Raw genomic sequence first — 18,380 nt, 5'->3', positions numbered from 1 at the left:
TGGGTTGGCATAAAGGGGTGGATATTGGTGACAGCGACTGGGTGTCAGGATGTCAATGGATGAAATAATAATAGCTCAGATGTTAGAGCACTTATTATGTTCCCATCACTGTTCTGCTTTACATAAATTTACTCATCTCATTTTTATAACAACCCCATAAAAATTTGCAGTACAGTGGGGGCCTTGACTTTACGAGTGTCCCTACTAACGAGTTTTTTGAGATACCAGCTGTCTCTAGGCGGATTTTTTGCATTGAGTTGATAGAGTAATTTGAGTTAACGAGCTCCTTAACGAGCTCGGTCTCGGAACGAATTAAACTCGTAAGTCAAGGCCCCACTGTATTAGTATCTCCATTTTTAAGGGGGGAGGGAAATGGAGGCACAAAGAGGTTAAGACTCTTTGGCAGTCGAACGACCCTTTCACAGACCATCCTGCATATCAGATATTTACATTACGATTCATAACAGTAGCAACATTACAGTTATGAAGTAGCAACAAAAATAATTTTATGGTTGGGTCACAACATGAGGAACTGTACTTAAAGGGCCAGAAGGTTGAGAACCACTGGGTTAAGTATTTGCTCAAGGTCATTCAGCTGGAAAATGGCAGGGCAGGGATGAACTGGGCTGTCTGGCTCCAGAGCCCATGCTCTTGGTCCTCCCGCTCCTCATGGGACGTGGTGTGGCAGGGATGATGGGAGGTAGGTGGGCACAGGGACACTCTGGATGGGGTGTGATGTTGAGGTGTGAACAGGTGGGGCGGTATGAACGGATGTTGCTGCGAATGAGGCCTGGGCCAGTGCAGGAGGGAGGGCGTGTGTGCACCGGCTCAGGGTAGTGCTGGGCAGTCGTTCTCAGACTTTAGCAGAGAAGCAGAATCACTGGAGGGCTTGTTAAAACCTGGATTGTTTATGATTTGGGAGGTTCAGGTGGAGCTTGAGAAGTGTATTTCTAATACGTTCCCAGGCAATGCTGATTCTGGTGGCCTGGGGACTGGACTTGGGAGCACCGGGGACGGGAAGCACGTGTGAGTGATGGTGAAGAACAGGAAGTGGTATTTTAGAGGGAGAGAGGAGGTGGGTAGAGTGAGACTAGAACTGAGAGTGACTTTAGAACAGTGGTTCTCAGCCTTGGCTGCACATTAGAATCACATGGGAGTCTTTTTAAAATCCTGATTTCTGGGCCTCATCCTCCGGAAATTCTGTTTATGGCAGTGGCCTGGGAAGCTCCCGTGGGCCCCTCTAGGGTGAATCCCGTGCTAGATGAGGTTCTCGGTGTGCAAAGGTGGCGAGACAGGAGGTCCCTCTTCCCTTGGGGTCCCTTAGGTGCAGGAGGTTTCTCTGTGTTATCAGTTTTTCAGCTATAAATTACTGATCCCAAACAGGTAACTGCAGGGCCCCAGAGAACTTGAAGGGGGGTGAGTGGGGGCTGGAACCTGTCGAGAAAGAGTTCCCTCTCCTACTTCAGTCTAGCCCCGCGGTCGGCAAACTGCGGCTCACGAGCCACATGAGGCTCTTTGGCCCCTTGAGTGTGGCTCTTCCTAAGCCTTAGGAGTACCCTAATTAAGTTAATAACAATGTTCCTACTTATATAGTTTAAGTTTAAAAAATTTGGCTCTCAAAAGAAATTTCAATCGTTGTACTGTTGATATTTGGCTCTGTTGACTAATGAGTTTGCTGACTACTGGTCTAGCCTGTCACTTATCATAGCTCTAGTATGAACTAAGGTGTTGGAGGTGGTGCTGGGGGCGGTGTCCTGCAAACTAAACACAGGAGCCCCCACCAGAGGACGGTCTCTTGAACAAGAAACACTCAGGGGACGCTGCTGGAGGGACAGAGGATTGGGCAACAGGCTGCAAGAAGGATAGTCACCAGTTTCCCCAGGCTGGGCCCAGGCGGGTGACTGGGAGCCCTAACTGACTGAGCCAAGCCATGGGTTGAGTTGTGTCCCCCCAGGAAGATGTGTCCTCAATCCCAGTGCCTCCGAATGGGACTGTATTTGAAAATAGGGTTTTTATAGAGGTAATCGAGTGCAAATGAGGTCATTAGCGTGGGCCCTTATCCAACATGACTGGTGTCCTTAAAAAAAGGAGAAAATTTGGACACAGACAAACAGAGGAAAGACGACAGAAGACACAGGAAGGAGATGGCCTTCTGCAGGCCAGGCAGCGCCTGAGCACCGGGGCTTGGAGAGAGAGTCTCCTCACAGCACTCAGAAGGAACCAACGCTGCTCACACCTCGATCTCAGACTCCTACCCTCCAGAACCCGATAGAGTGTGTAGTTTGAGCCACCAAGTTTGTGGTTCTTTGTTCCAATAGTCTTGGGAAGGGAAGCGAATGCACCACGATTCATGGGAGGAGCTAACAGATGGAGCTGACGACTGGATGGGGCATTTGCTGTGTGGGCGGTGTCACTGCTGAGGGGCTGAGCTGTGCACTGGGAGGTGATGGAGGTGACTTCAGGAGAGGACAGCGTACTGGAGCCAGCAGATGGCCAGCGGAGGGCGCTCCAGGGGCCAGTGAGCACTCCTGCTTTCTCTGGGAACGAAGAACGGAGGCCGTCTTCCAGACAAGGTGCCCCGAGCTCACAGTGGCCTTCTCGCCACCCTGAGCCTCACAAAGAAAGCTGGCGGCTCGCACAACACACTGCCACTGCTTGCAGGGCCCAAGGGCCTCCTTTCTCAGGAGCATGGAGCTGGCAGGGCAAGCAGGGATGTGTCTTGGGCTGTGAGAACTCCAGGGTCAGAGGAGCTGGGCATGAATCTCCACCAGGCACAAAAGATGGCAGAAACCCTTTTCTTAATAATAGTATTTTATTGACAGTTATAAATATTTTCCATTTGTCCCCTATTTACAGTTGCAAAATAGTTTATGATATTCACTACCTTCACCCACCATTCAGCATCTTCCTAGAAACTGCTTGAAAATTGAATAGGAAATAGAAAGCTCTTTAAGGGGGGCCCACCAACCTGGCTCCAGGACTTCCAACCACCCACGCGGACAGCAGGCAACTTGCAGCAGGTGCTACACAGTAGCAAAAGGGCGGGCGGGGCGGGTCCCTGCGGGTCAGGACGCCAGGCTCCTCAGGACGTTGGTGATGCTCCAGCGCTGGCCCGAACACTTCTGCAGCACCAGCTGGAAGCCGAACTCCAAGTCGCTGTTCTCCTGCAGCTCCAGGCAGCGCTTGGACTTGAGGTTCTGGATGGGGCCTCCCTAGGAGCCAGGGCAGAGGGTGGAGTCAGAGGGTATCCAGGCAACATGGGGAGGTCCGGGGAGCCTGAGGCCTAGCGGCTGGTGCCGGCTGGGACTATGTGTGCGTCTAGATGTCTGGGATCCAATGAGGCCACGGGAGGTCTGGGGCCTGCATTCCCATGAAGCTTCGGGCTCCCATCTCTGATGTGTTGATCTCCTCCCTGAGAATGACCTTGTGTGTAAGTTTTCCTCACAGAGCCCTAGCTTTTCACTAGAACAGAGATACCCCACCCCGATGTCCGTCTACCTGGCTGGGGTACAGCATGCTGGGTTGCTCCTACGGCTCCTCTCTGGGGGATTAAGCCCTATTCTCCATAACCATAGGCTGGGCCCCTGCTCTGAAAAGCCTAGCTCCTTGGGACCACCCCGTGATTGGCCTGAATTTCAGTATCACCAGACCTCCTGCTTTTAGGGTCTGTGCTCCCAACTGGACCTCTAGAGCCAGTGCTGGTCTCAACCAAGTTTAGGCTCCTGGATTCTGTCTGTAAGGCCACTGGGCTCCCTCATCCCTAGATATGCATGGTTTCCCCATGCTGCTGGTGTTCGGGAATGTTCTGTAGCCATGCACACTCTGTTTATACCCCAAACACCCTGGGGCTGCTGGCTATGTGGCTGGGTGTCAGCATTTTGAGTATCTCTGAGTTTTACTGGAAATGTGCTCAGCTGGGCTTTGGCCTCCCAAACGAGTGGAATTGCTTGGGTTGGGTGGTGGTCCATGTAAGTGGGCCCCTTGTAGCTTAATGGTACTTGAGTATATGCTAAAGCTCACCTTTCCCCCAGAACATACTGTGTTTCCCATCTCAGCCATAACCAGGCATCATTGTGGGAAAGCTGGGCATTTTCAGTATATGTCCACCTCTCCCCAGCATCTCATTAGGCACCGATTCCTGTCAATTCCACCTTCTTCAGGCCTCGTGACTGTCTCCTTATTGCTATCCCTTCGTACTTGCCCTGATTCAGGCCACCATCTTCTCTCCCCTGACAACTGCATCAGCCTCCTCGCTGATCCCCTTCCCACTTCAGGAGGCAGGGAGTAGTGATCCTTTCAGATGCGTATCTGGCCTGGAAGACAGAGCCCAGCTCTGTAGGGCATGCTCATGGTGTGGTGCTGTGTCTCTCTCTGGCCCGGTCCCCCTCAACTTGCACACCTTGAACTGCAGTGATACAAAACTCTGTGTAGTTTGCTGAACGCATTTACATTTTCTCAGGATTCCTAGATGTTGAACAAGCTGTGCCCTGTGCCTGGGGTCCTCTCCATGCTCTGTCTGCTTCAGGCTAAGCCATAGTCACTGAAGGCTCGGCGCCTGCTCCTTTCTCCAGAGGCTTCTCACCTTCTACCAGCTCCTGCCTCCTCCTCCCTTCCAGTTCCCCAGCTGGTGCGGTGTTCTCCATCTCGTGCTTTTCCCCCCTGCTCAGCACTTATTGAAGGACAGTAAAAGTTCTTATTTACTTGTCTTTTCCCCCTCTGGACTGAGAGTTCTATGTTTTATCAATTTCTGTCCCCTCAACATCCAGCAAAAAGCTTGGATGGAACACGACAGGTGATCATTAATCTGGCTGTCATGACTTACATAGGTAAGAAGGGAATCGGTCACGGGACGGGGTGACCATGCTCAGGTTTGCCCTGGCAGGCCTGGCAGCAAAGAGAGGGAGACTCTGAGCCCACCCCCAGCTGCACCCATGCCCATCCCAGCGAACAGCCCACTGTGAGCGAGGGAGACGGAAGTCCTTTCTGGAAGTCATCCCCAGTCTGCCACCACCACCCCCCTGGCAACAACTGACATCTCAAGAGCACATTGAGACTCAGTTCTCACAACCACCGAGAAAACTGGCAGTATCTGCCCCAGCTGAACAGACACTTCCCTGCGACCCAACAGCTGTACCTATAGCTATACAACTAGCAGAAAGGTGTGCACCACAGACAGGTCTCCAGGTGCCTTCTGAAACATGATTTGTAAAAGCTCCAACCTGGAAACAACCCAACCATCCATCAATAGGAGGGCGGATAGAAAACAGCGGTGACTCACATAAAGGAATACTATGCAGCATCAAAAACGGACACACTGGCGCTCTGCTCAAGAGGGGTGAATTTCACAAATACAACGTTAGCAAAGGAAACCAGGCAGAATATATACATAATCCTACTTCTATAAACTTCCCAAGCAGGCAAAATAAAACCACAGTGTTCAAGTCAGGGTGGGGTTACCTTTGGGGTGGAGCGGGTGGCAAATGACAGGAAGCAAGAAGGGGGCTTCTGGGGTGCTGGTGGGGTGCTCTTTCTGACCAGGGTGGTGCTTGCATAGGCATTTACTTGGTTTTAAATAATTAAGTTGAGCATTTATTTTTGTACGTATATTTGCATGTTTCTGTGTGTATGTGCTGTTCTTCAGTTAAAAAAACTAAAACAAAATTCCAGCTCCCAGGAGGAACTTTGAGCCGAGTATGAAGGAGGCGGGGGAGTGAGAAGCCAGATGGTGAAGTCCGTGTGTGTGTGTGTGTGTGTGTGTGTGTGTGTGTGTATGCGCGCGTGTGTGCGTGCGTGTGTGTCACAAGCGGGTGTGGAACTTCCCAAGGTCTGGTGTGTGGGAGATGGCCTTGCAGACAGAAAACCTCTTCTGAAGCATTTGAGTGAGTGAAGCAGCCCAGCCCAGCCAGCACCTCCTCTGAGGAGAGCAGTGACTCACTGCCCCTAGGATCGCAGAGACATCAGAACAAAGGGGGAATTGAAACAGTGACCTCATGGGGTCCCCCCAGGTGCAGCCAGAGAGAAACCTACAGGTGATGTCCTGACAGGACCGGACCAGTGGCCATGAGACAGGGGCTCAGAAAGGACTCATGTGGGAAGAGTCCCCATGTGGGAAGAGACTTTGAAGCTGATCCTCTTGTTCTCATCTGCAACCTGAATGGCTCTGCACTTGGGCCTCAGGCCCTTTAGCTCTGCATGTCCACCTGCAGGGACAGCCCCCAAACCAGCACTTTCTTTCCCCAGTGGCTGCTCCTAGGAGCATTCTCCTCCTGTTGAACTAAGGTCAGGGGCATCCAGCAAGGGAACCCAGAACACCCCTAGGGGTCCCACACTTGGGTCAGCTCCTGCTTCTCCACCTCTTCCCTTCTGACAGGGGAAGGTGAGGCCCATGTCCCCCAGTTCTATGCTTTTCCACGTTGAGTTTCTTATGGAAGAATTTTGTAGACTTTCCCCATTCTGGTTGCCCCCCTTTTGTTTTGTGTCTCTCAGAACTGATCACAGAGCACAAACCACCTCATTTCCACTGAACAATAAATAGGCCCTTGCAACACAGCCAAGGAATGGGCACTGTTGGTGGTCACACCACAGTCCCGAACCATGAACCATGCTGGGACTGTGGCGGACATCCGCAAGGATAGGCCCCATCCTATCCCTCAAAGGCTGGACTTTTGGACACAGAGGCATCCCTGTGACACTTGCTCCAAACAAGGCCAGCCCATGGCTCTGCCTGGCCCAGTTTCTATGGCTTCTGTGTAAAAGCTCGCAGCCTCCAGACCAAGCACATCTGCTGCCCACGCACAGGCTGGGCCATGTGGCCGGTGCTTCTTCAGTGGAACTGTATCCAGCTTCTCCTGACGCTCCAACATCCGGCCAGCCCGGTGGTCCTACCCACTGCTGGGAGTGCAGCGCAGGCAGGGCTGGATGAAACCAGCCAGCTCTCTTATTCACCACGTCTGCTGGGGGTTCGGCACTCCAGGGGGTGAGATGAAAAGGGGAGAGTGCTGAACTAGGATGCTTCTTTTCTGGTGGTCAGCTGTGTGGCCCTGGGCAGCCGCCCACTCTTCTGGTTCCATTATCTCTAGGGTCAGATGATCACTTCTGTCCTGATTACTGGAGGATGAGCAGGACAGATGGGAAGTCCCTTTATCAGCTACAAACAACAAACGGATATGAGGCTGTTCATAGAATGGGGTGGGGGATCCAGAAACAGTGCACAGCAAGCAGATGGGGCCAGACCAAGTGCCCTTCCATTCTACTGGAAATTTGACTGCTCAGCATGTCCTCAGGGGCTGGGCCAGGCTGCTTCAGCAAACCCTGGGCCACGGAAGCTTGGAGGAACTGGTCCCAGACAGGAGGCCGAGGCCGCCTCCTTTCCCAGCAGCCACTCAGGAACATTCTGAGCCTTCTGCAGGGCACCGTGCCAAGGCTGAGAGAGGAAGACAGGGGCAGTCTCTGAGAAGTAAAGTGTTCCTTCGGAGATTCAACTATGACATTTCCCAGGCCCTACCCTGGCCCAACCATGCCCTCGGCACCCTAGAGACAGGAAGTGTGATGACCCTGGGGCAGAAACAGCCAGGGTGGCCTCTGGGAAGAATGTGGAAGAAATGGAGTGAGGCCAAGAGCAGGGTAGGGTGTGGAGAAGCACCGCCTCTGTGAGCGTGTGTGGGGCTGCAGGGAGGGCAGGGTGTGAGGCCAAGGAGAGCTCCCTGTCTGGAGGCTCTGAAAGGAGAATCTTCTATAACGGAGAAGTCAGGCCACCCTGGAGGCCCCAATGAGCAGAGCCCAGGCATGCATCTTGGAAAGACATCTGGAGTAGGGGGAGAAGGGCCAGGCCACCCCTTGGTGCTAGAGCTAGCACTGGCCCCTGGCGCTTTCTCCCTCATGTCTTCCTTCTCAGACCTTGACCTCTCTCACTGAACAAACTCTGGGGTCTTGCCTCTCTCTGGGCAAGTTCCATTCACCGCCATTGGAAAGGAGCCTTCCCTTCCTCCACTCAGTCCCTCCCTGGTGAGTTCAGCCCCCTTGGGAGCAGCCTGGTGTTGCTACCAACTGTATCTCTACCTGCAGGCTTTGCACCTGGGATAAAAGTAACAACAGTTAACACTATTGACCATATGCCCAGTACTGTATCAAATGCTTTACATGCCCGATCTCACGTATTCCTAACAATAACCCTGAGAGGTGGAGATGCTAATTATCACCATTTTATAGGATTGGAGACTGAGGCTCAGAGAGGTCAGGAGCCTTGCCCAGGATCACATGGTCAGGCAGTGGTAGAGTTAGGTGGGGATCCTGGGAGCCTGTCCCCTTTACTATTCCCCACCAGAATAAGTGGCCTGCCCACCCACCATTTACTCCACTCCTTGCCTGTCTCAAGGGAGTGGACTAGACTGACAGCTGTTCGTGCCCCAACACCTGGGGTCTTCTTGACTGTTCGTGCCCCAACACCTGGGGTCTTCTTGACCAGAGAGGAAAATCAACTTGACCTCCAAGAGGCTCTGAAGAGCCAGTTTGATCTAGTTCTTTTGAAAACTCTCTGCCATCCATCAATCCATCCATCCATTCACCCATCCACTCATCCATCCATCCATCCATCCATCCATCCATCCATCCATCCATCCATCCATCTATCCATCCATCCATCTGATATTTAATGAATGCCTACTGTGTGTCAGGAACATCAGTGACCAAACAAGAAATAATCCTTATCTTAGTGAAGACTATTCTAGGAGGAGGAGCAAACGATAAATTCTATAGTGTGTTAGAAGGTGATAGGCTGCACAAAAATGTAGAGCAGTGTGTGTGCATGTTTGTGCCTCTAAAATTCATGTTGAAGGCCCAATCCCCTATGTGATGGTATTTGGAGGCGGGCATGGAATCCTCATGAATGGGATTATATGAAGAGACATGAGAGGGATGACCTCTCTCTCTCTCTCTCTCACCTCTCCCCCCGTCCCCTGCCCCTACGTAAGGACAGTGAGAAGGCTGCCATATGCAAACTGGAAAGAGGGCTCTCACCAGACACTGCATTTACTGGCACCTTATCCTTGGACTTCCCAGCCTTCAAAATAAATGTTTGTTGTTTAAGCCACACAATCTATGGTCGTTTTGTTATAGCAGCCTGAATGGACCAAGACAAGCCGGGTGAGAGGGTTCGGGCATGGTGGTGAGGCAGACTGCAATGGTAAGAGGTGGTCAGAGTGAGCCTCACTGAGAAAGTGAGATATGAGCAAGATGTGAAGGAAAGGAGTTAGCCCAGGGGATATCTGGGGAGAGTCCCAGGGCCCAGAGCAAAGCTCCCGCTCAGATAGAGGCCTGGTGTGTTTGGAGAACAGCACAGAGGCCCCGGCTCAGAGTAGGCATGGGGGTAGGCATAGGAGATGAGGCCCAAGAGGTGAGTGTGGGGCAGGTTGTGTGGGGCCTTAGAGCCACAGGATGAACTTTGGCATTTTACCTGGTGACAGGGCCAGCCACTGCAGAGTAGGACTGACCTGTTAACCATGTCACTCTGCTGTGTTGAGCATTAAGCATTGGAGGGAGGAAGGAAGCAGGGACCTGTTAGCAGGCTCTTGTCCTCACACCCAGGGCCAGCCAGCAGCCTCTGGGCCAGACCCAGGGCTCTGGGGGGCTGAGGCTTGATGCAGAACCCCCACCCGGCCCCGCCCCCTGTGGAGGGTGCAGTCACGTGGTTTACTAGTCCAGTCATCTAAATTATTTGTGTAATACTTACAACTACAGGATCTGGAAACACATAATACTTTTAATTAAAGAATTTAAATAAGGGCAATTAAACCTGGCAGGAGAGATGCTGTGGCATACAGAGAGCTTAATTGGAAAAGGAACCAAATTAAATATGGAAACAGCATTAAAAAAATCGAAAGCTGAATGTACAGACTTAAGAAGCCTAATAATAATCCCTAGAGCTGGGTGCCCAGCCCCCAGCTTGGTGCGTTCTCCTTCTGGGCCTCGCTGGAGTGGTGACTAGCAAGGGTATGAGAGGCGGTGGGAGCGGAACCCAAGGACATGGGCCCCTGCTCCCAGCCCTGCCCCTGGCTCTCCCTGGCCATGACCCTGGCTAAATGCTGATCTGGGCTTCAGTCTTGTCCTTTGCAAAAGGAGCCAGAGCACTGGGGGCACTGACCCTGTCTCCACGTGGAGCACTGACCATGTCCACAGGCACATGCAGATCTATGGTCGCCCATTAGTCCCTGGGGCTGAGGGATTGAGGAGCTGACCCCAGATCGAGTGGCCCTTCCTCCCTACCTCAGTTTCCCCAGGCATGTGTCTGTGGCAGCTCGGGGTGGAACAGCTAGCACCAGACTAAGCAACCTGGCTCCCCCCTGGAGCTGTAGGCTTGGTAGATGGATTAGACAGAGCTCCTAAAAGGCTTGTTAAACCATAGATCACTGGGCTCCACTTTTCTGATCCAGTAGGTCTCCAATGAGGCTCAAAATGCATTTCTTTAAACTTCTCGGTGCTGCTGCTGGTGCTGGTGGTGCTGGTCCGGGACCACAGAGGGGACCTCAAACACCATCACCTTGTCCGGGGAAAGGGCTGGGCCCAGCTGGTTGCTGGCACTGACCTCCCTGAGGAGCGGCATTTGGAGCGTCTGGCCTGAGCTCGCACAGGTCTCACAGTTTCGATCACCAGGAGGTCGTGTGCGGACTGCATCCTGTATGCTCTGTTCATTTCAGAGCTCCCCTTCCACTCTCCTTTCTAATGAATTTTCCAGGGGCAAGTGGCCCCGTGGGGCTTTGGCTTTCCAGTGGTTCTCAACCTTGGCTGCACCTTAGAATCACCTGGGAATCTTTTTAAAATCCTGATTTCTGGGTCTCATTCTCCGGAAATTCTGTTTCTTTGTTACCAATGTTGTGGCCCCACCCCATAACAAAGAAACAGAATTTCCGGAGAATGAGGCCCAGAAATCAGGATTTTAAAAAGATTCCCAGGTGATTCTAATGTGCAGCCAAGGTTGAGAACCACTGCTTTAAGCACAGTGGGCGCAGGAGTTTCCAGGTTAAGCAGTTTATAATCAGTATTCAAATATTTGAAAGCATAGGTGGGATGTTAGTGCTGGTTACAGACACCTGAGATTAAGCCATTTTGTAGGGGAAAGGGGTCTCTCTGTGCCAGGAATAGCCAATGCTGCATTGATTCAATAAGCTCTTTGGTGTTTGTCTTTCTTCAAGGAGACTTGGTGGCCGAGGGAGACGGGCCTGGGATTTGTGGTGAAGCTCCAGTGGACTGAGGATGGAGCAATGGCAACGTCAAGTGTGAAAGGAAAGGTGGAGGTGGGGGAGGGGAGGATGAAGACAGCGGGATGGCAGGAGGGAGTGTGCTAAGGGGGCGGGAATCCAGCCAGTTCAGGCACACCTGCGACATGGCTTGGCAGGGAGACCCAGCCCGGAGCTGCCATAGCTGCCATCCGCTGGCTTTCCAGAGGTGAGACCAAGGCAGTGTGGGCCCCAAATTGGACAGAATTCCCAGATTTGACCTTGGACAAATTATTCAGTTCTTCTGGGCCTCAGTTTCCTCAGCTGTAGAATGAGGATAATTAAAGTACCTAATGACATTATCATGGGGACCAAGTAATCTTTATAAATCAGTTACAGTAGTACCAGGCACATAGTAAGCACCATGTAAATGCTTGATAACTACATTTCCAAACCTCCCCGAGGTCTGCGTAGTGGGGAGCTGAGCCATCGCACCTGGTCCTGGCTCCTGATCTCTGTGGGGTGAGCAGGGGGGAGAAGGGGGTGCTGACTGCCATCCGCTAACGATAACTAAGGAAACAGCCAGGGCCTGAACAGAGCTTTGCCAGTCCCCAAGCTGGACAGTTTCGCACTTGCCCCTTCATGTGACATGGAAATGAAAAGCTGTTTTATTCCAAAGCCACAATGAAATACCCGGCTAGAGTCTTTCTGCTCAGCACAAATGGTTCTCAAAGTTGGACTTCCTGGCACAGCGTGGGGGCTGGAGCGGGAGAAAGTCAGAGCCCCTCCTCCCTGGTGTTGGGAAATTCTTTGGCAGAATTAGCGGTGCTCCCTGGGAAATGTGCTCTGCAGACAGGTTCTGTTCTGAGTGGGTTACTCATCTTGCATCAATTTATCAAATTGGACCCCACCAATCAGGGCCAATTGTCCCTGGACAGGCGGGCTTGGCTCTGTGCTCAGCACTCCTCCAGTCGGTCTCCTCATACTCTGGAAACTCTCTTCTCTCCTGGCGTTAATAGAAACCTCTTGTTGTCCTGGATGGTCCTCATTTAGAAAATGCATACACGCTGCACTGAGAAGGAGGCAGCACAGGGCGGAGGTGTGGGGACGGCCGCCGGTGGAACACTGATCTGTGTGCCCTTGTCTCCCAGATGGGCCCTGCTAATGTTTTCACCAAAGAACCTGGCAGCCAATGGGAGTGGCGACACACCCCAGTCTGGGGGGCAGCATGAACTACAGTCTGAGTACCTGACGATTCATCAAAGCCTCCTGTTTTAAAAGATCTTCATACAAATGTGTACTCCATACCATGCACACACTTGTCCTATATAATAAAAGCATAGTATGCAAATTGTCTCCTCGATGGGGAGTTCATCCAGGAGTTCGACGACGGCGGGGCTGGCTGGGGAGAGGGAGGGAGTACCTGACTGAGAGCAGTTAGGGACCCTACCAGTGCATGAATTTCGTGCACTGGGCCTCTAGTTTTAGTATAAAACATCTCCACCTCCCCGCCTCCCTCCATCTGGAGTTACAGTAGAGGGAGAAGTGCACATTGGCCCTGTGACTTTGAGCACCCCACTTAGTGCATGCAGTTGGGATGTGCTACCATCTACAAGTGTTTTCTGTAGGAACTAGGGATTTCCAACTGAGCAGGGTGCTTTGCCTATTACATTGAAATGTCCTGGAAGTACAGTCGTACTGTTTTTTATTTTCTTTATTTTCAGCATGCATGCATGCAAGGAGGACCATCGAAGGATTTTGTTCATCTTTGTGTCTCCCCAAACCTAGCTCCTAGCACATCAGAGGCCTTTAATTAATATTTGTGAGTTGTTAAATCAGGGACTCCTTCCTTCGATCAATAGCACACTGGACATCTGCTCTGTCTCAGGCTTCTCAAGAGGGATTGGAGATTCTGAAAGTGGAAGACAGCCCTGACCTTCAGTCTACCGGCTGACAGAAGACAGGGGCAGGGAGTGAAATAACAAACGATTCCATAAAGTGGGGTAAATATGACCCTCAAACAAGAACTCAGCTAATTTTCAAATTCATGCTGCTTTTCACTAAGGCAGGCCCAGTGGGGTTTCTAGGTGGGAAAGCCCTTCTCAGGACTGCTGTCTAACTTCAACTTCGAATGGCAAAATTTCAGGGGTGGCAAGCCCTTACCACCATCCAGTCCAGTTCCGTTTAGAGCTGTATAGCCTCAGATGGCCTGCCCAGTGTTCCCTGAGCCCACCTCTTCTCCGAACTACCAACCTCATGTCAGGACAACCCTGACTATGAGGAAGCTGTCCTGGGGTGGCCTTGGATTAATAAGCCCCCTTCACAACTACCTCCACTTAACCCATCACTATTTCCAATAGACTTAAAATGACTGTCCAAGTCCACCCAACAGCTGCCTGGCCCCAGGCCCCCGTGCCAGCCAAGTCACCACTTCTCTCACAGGGAGAATGGAGCAGCCTCTTACCCTGCTTGCCTGTCTGCAGCCCCTTTTCTTCCGTCCCACTTGTACTCTGCTGCCGGAGGGACTCAGACCCCATCACCACAATCCGTTGCTTAAGTATCTCCCTTAGTTTCTCCCTTTGCTTTTAAGGTGAAATCTAAACTTCTTAGCGTGGCTCCCGGCGACCACCATTATCTGCTCACACTTTACTCTTAAGTCTCATCTCTCTTATGCCCCATGGAAAATTCTAAATTCCACCCACACCAAACCTGATTTCCATTTCTCAAGTGTGCTCTGCTTTTTCTTGCCTTTGCCCAGGCTGAGCCTCTACATGGGATGTTCTTCTCTCTTTCTACACCTGGGAACTGTCCTACAACTTCCAAGATCTAGATCAAACAAGCCTCGAATGTTCCCTGAGGTCTGTCAGCCTGGGGTCCCAGAACACCCTCCCCCTCCTTTCTGCTCTCATCACCCAGTGTGGTGTGTTTACATGGCCAGGAGCTCCTCTGAGCAGAGGCCCCGTTTGACTCACATCTGCATCCCTCTTGCCCAGACCCCTGTGCTTCATAAATGTTTGATGAACGACTGAAGGAAAGAATGTTCATTATTGGGAAATTTCTCCTTAGAGCCGTGTGCGTCCGTGTTGCCAAGAGATGTTTTCATCAAACCTGGTTTCTCAGTGTCAGAATCGAGCGCTGTCCCGATTCATCCCGGAAGCATTGGAAATTCAGAAGGGCTTCCCAGAGTTAGAGAAAAGGCATTAAACAGAAAGTCAGGGTATGAGATGGAACACTAAGATATGCAAATGCCTATCTTCTTTGTAGGCGATCGGGGGAGAATCGCACTAGATTATTTTGAAATTAATTCAGCCTGAGTGTCTGTGGAGTTTAAATGCAGCCCTCAGGGGAGTAAATAATGCAGACTGTGCAACCGGAAAGGAGATTTAAAATGCACCATTAAAAGCTCCTTTCAGCCCAACTTCTGCACTGGAAAATTCTAGTTGGTAGGTTCCCCATGAAATTTGCAAAGATTAAAACCTGTTGCAAGAAAACATGTCTAAGAACACGACTTTAGGTATTTAAGAGTCTCCCAGCATCCTCTGGCCTTGTCAAGAGCAGCTCCTAACCAATGTGGGCTTGGGGAGAGATTCCAGGTTGCTTGATAAATATTGATCATTTTGCTTTAAACAAAAATTTCACAAATGTTAATTTCAAAATATCAAGTAAGAGTAGCTCTCTGGATTTGCAAATAGGGATTTAAAAATATCATTTTCAAATAGTTTCCTTGGTAGAAGGATCAAAGCATTCTGGGAGTTTCAGTTAGAAAGATGCCTAAGTGGCCGAAGGCTGCCCCGTCCCCATGTGCCTACATGGCCTGCTTTGTTGCTCACTGTGTCCCTTCAAGCAGGAATCGTGCTGGGCTCCCTGTTCAATGCCATGTGCTGAGATGAGGGAAGGAAGGAGCTGGATTTTGGAGGGTCTGTTTCAAGGACACCCATTGTTTTGTTCCTTTCTCTGTCCCAATCACAGATGGAGAGATGAGATGAGGGTTAGTGAGGGGCACCAAGGCATTCAGATCTGCACAGATGAGCTGAGCCATCCCGTCCGCAACCTTGGAGCATATGTGGGAAGGCTATCTGTCTGCGAGGGCTGAAAAGGAGGCAGATGGGCCTGCCTGGGGGGCTGGGATATTGAAGCAGCCTGGGGTCAGATTCAGCCGGCCTGTTGGAACTCCAGCTCGGCCACGCTTGGGCTGTGTGATCTTGGCCAAGTGACTTAATCTCAGTGTCACCTTTGAGATGGAGTTGCCATGCTTATCAACATCGAACTGCATGAGGCTGGACACAGAGAGGCCGGGGCCGCACAGATGGAGCTGTTTTCCTGGTGATTCCAGAGCTCCTGGGAGGAGCAAGGCCTCTGAAGGGGCCAGGGAACTTACTTTAGTTCCAGAACACTCGTATCCGGCTGACACAAAGTCCCCGAGTGGCAGGTGCCTGGCTGGGCCATGACCTCCAGGGACCATTCCAGGAAATCCTGGCTCCTCTTGCCTGCCTCCTCTCTCAGTGAGTCAAGGCAGACTGCCCTTTACAAAATGTCCCAAGACACTGCCCTGTGTGGTAACCTCGTCCCCTAGAGCGACCCCTACTGGGAGGAAGGCAGGCAGAGGGGTCATAGATCAGAAGGGTCCCAGCACTGTCTATACCTGGGAGGCTGGGCTTCATGTCCTGAGAAGGAGCTTGTGTAGAAGAAATTCGAGGGTTTAAAGCCAGAGAAACCCAAGTTTAAATCCCAGCCCTACTCTTACTGTGTGACTTTGTACAGGTGACTCGCAACTCTGAGCCTGCTTCCTTACATCGAAAACTTAAATAAAATGATAATAAAACAGCAACAATGACAATATAATAATAACACCCAATGAACTGATGTATGTGAAACCCCTGGCATATAGTAAGTGCTCAATAAATCCCGAGAGTTGCCTGGAGTCACACCTCCCTCTAGCCACAGTGTCCCTCTCCTCCCAGGCCCTCCCTGGCCCCTGGGCCCCTCCCCATTCCCTTTGCTCTGCCTCCTCCTGGGCTGTTACCTGAGAGAACTGCCAGTGAAGCTTCATCCTCTTGGCTTTGGCGTAACTGCACTCGATGAGCCGCGGCCGGCTGTTGACGTCCACCAGGCACCGGTTGTCGTCGTCGTCAACCGTGGGGCTCAGGACGCCCACATGGATCTGCTGACTGCTCGTGTAGTACACGTTCTGGGGGTGGGGGAGAAGGAGGTTACATGCTGACGACCGGAGAGATGGGGAGGGTTAGCAGGGTGTCTCCCCAAGCATCTGGCGAAGGGATTACAATCCAATGACCTTCATATGTTTTCTATTGCAATGGACTAGACGACTCCCTTTTACATTTCCATCCAGCACAGCATCTGGTCCACATGTACAATTGAAACAAACTTTTCAAGAAATGAAACTTAGCCTCCCTAAATGCAAATGCTTTCTATTCTGTTCTTCCATTGAAAAGCATTGGTCAAACCTTTTAAACTGATTTCACCACCCACCGTTTAAAAAGCACTTCTTGAATCCATTATTTACAGGCTTGCTGACTTCTCCCTCCATAAATACTTTATGCAAGATACTGTGCGTGGCCAGTAGTTAGAGAGCAGGAAACCTGGACACTATTAGGGGGTTTGGAGTCTGGGGGATAGGAGATATACAACAGGTGACTTCCATCCATCTTAGGACTGTGCACAGCAGGGGTTGGCAAACTTTTTCTTAAAGGGCCAGATGGCAAATATTTCTGGCTTTGCAGGAGTATGGAGAGGTCCCCAAGACCAGCCCCAGGTTCAGTGATTCACTGACTCACAGGACTCAGCACATGGCTGTACTCACGGCTACGATTTATCACAGTGAAAGGATACAGATCAAATCAGCGAAGGGAAAGGGCACAAGGGGCGAAGTCTGGGGAAACCAGGTCCAAGCTTCCAAGGTTCTCTCTCAGAGGTCACAGAGGATGCACACAATTCCCCCACAAGGAGCTGAGACAGCCCGCGTGAAGTGCTCTTACAGACCAAGCACCCAGGGTTTTTTTGGGGGGGCTCTTCACATAGGTAGCCTCTGCCTGGTATGTAAGAAAGTTCCGGCTTCCAGAAGGAAAGCAGGTATTTAGTATAAACCATACAGTTTATACAACCAGTGTAGGCACCGTGAGCTACTCGTAGCAGAGTGGGAATGGTGGGAACCCTCCTGAAATCTAAGTTCTCAGACACTAGTCAAGGGCCAGCCTTGTAAGGGCCAGCCTTGTGAGGGCCAGCCTTGTAAGGGCCAGAGTCACTGCTGTGTTAACTGTTTCTGCACAGAGGGCCCTGCCATTGAAGCATGGACACAGTCACTGTTAACACAGGAACCAGTGGCTGCATTCCGGTGATGCTTTCCTTACAAAAACAGGGCTGTCCCATGCGCTGTCATTTGCTGGTCCTGGTGGAGAGGAAAGGACATGAGTCCTGGCCTTCCCTGAGCAGTGGCTCCCAACAAGGGCTCTAAGTGGGCAGTCACAGGGCTCTGTGAGCCCCTTTCTTCACACTCCTAAAGGAATTGACACCCCACCTATGGTTAGACCTCTGGGCAAATCCAGATACCACATTTCTTTGCTTTAGGTTAGAATTCAGGGTGGGCCCTCTTATTATCTTGATCTATTCAAAGTTCTCACTGGTAAATATTTTATTCATCCCCAATGGCAAAATGAAGTAGTTCTTGCTTTAGTTAAAGGAGGTGGTTGATAGGACTTTTAAAACCTGAGTGCAGGGAATGAAAGGAACCATGGGGCGAGGCGGGCAGTGCATGTAAGGAGGGAAAGTAAGGGGAGGTTCTTCAGGACCACACTTTCCTGGTGCCTGGAAGTCCAGGGAGTGAGTGGAGAGACAGGCAGGGTCACTTCAGACCTAAGAAGAACCTCGGGCCAGGGTATAAATCAAGGTCCCAGCAGGAACAGATGGTACACTCAACAGAGAGGAACTGCCACGGATATAATGTAATGAAGACACAGTTCTCAATGCCGTGGGTGGGTGCAAGGGCACCACAGGGATAGGATAGGTCCCTGAGGATGGTAACATGGAGCTGTTATCACTCCTAGGCTCAAACGGGTGAGAGGAGAAAGAAGTTACCAGAACTTAGAAGAGAAAAGTTATGTAGAGAAGGTTGACTTGAGAGAAGATTCAGGAAGGAAGGTTTGGAGGTAACTG

The 18,380-nt window shown here is 51.2% G+C and overlaps 1 protein-coding gene across 3 annotated transcripts in view; it reads right to left on the bottom strand.

The window, feature by feature from the left end:
- Positions 1-2,790: 2,790 nt before the first annotated feature.
- The window catches only part of GALNT18 (polypeptide N-acetylgalactosaminyltransferase 18), a 288,108-nt gene continuing 272,518 nt past the window's right edge, over positions 2,791-18,380 (bottom strand). For 2 of the 3 annotated variants that reach the window (XM_014456606.2, XM_023754535.1), the window contains 2 exons: positions 16,234-16,398; positions 2,794-3,212 (listed from right to left, as the gene is read on the bottom strand). In XM_014456606.2, the coding sequence (XP_014312092.1) occupies positions 3,066-3,212; positions 16,234-16,398 (312 nt within the window). In that variant the 3' untranslated portion in view covers positions 2,794-3,065. Of the gene's footprint in view, positions 3,213-16,233; positions 16,399-18,380 lie in introns of all 3 variants that reach the window. The other variant, XM_006089610.3, reaches the window with a different exon arrangement.

Source organism: Myotis lucifugus, unplaced genomic scaffold, assembly GCF_000147115.1.
Source record: "Myotis lucifugus unplaced genomic scaffold, Myoluc2.0 scaffold_61, whole genome shotgun sequence".
Taxonomy (NCBI): domain Eukaryota; kingdom Metazoa; phylum Chordata; class Mammalia; order Chiroptera; family Vespertilionidae; genus Myotis; species Myotis lucifugus.
This window is presented reverse-complemented; position numbering and strand designations above follow the sequence as displayed.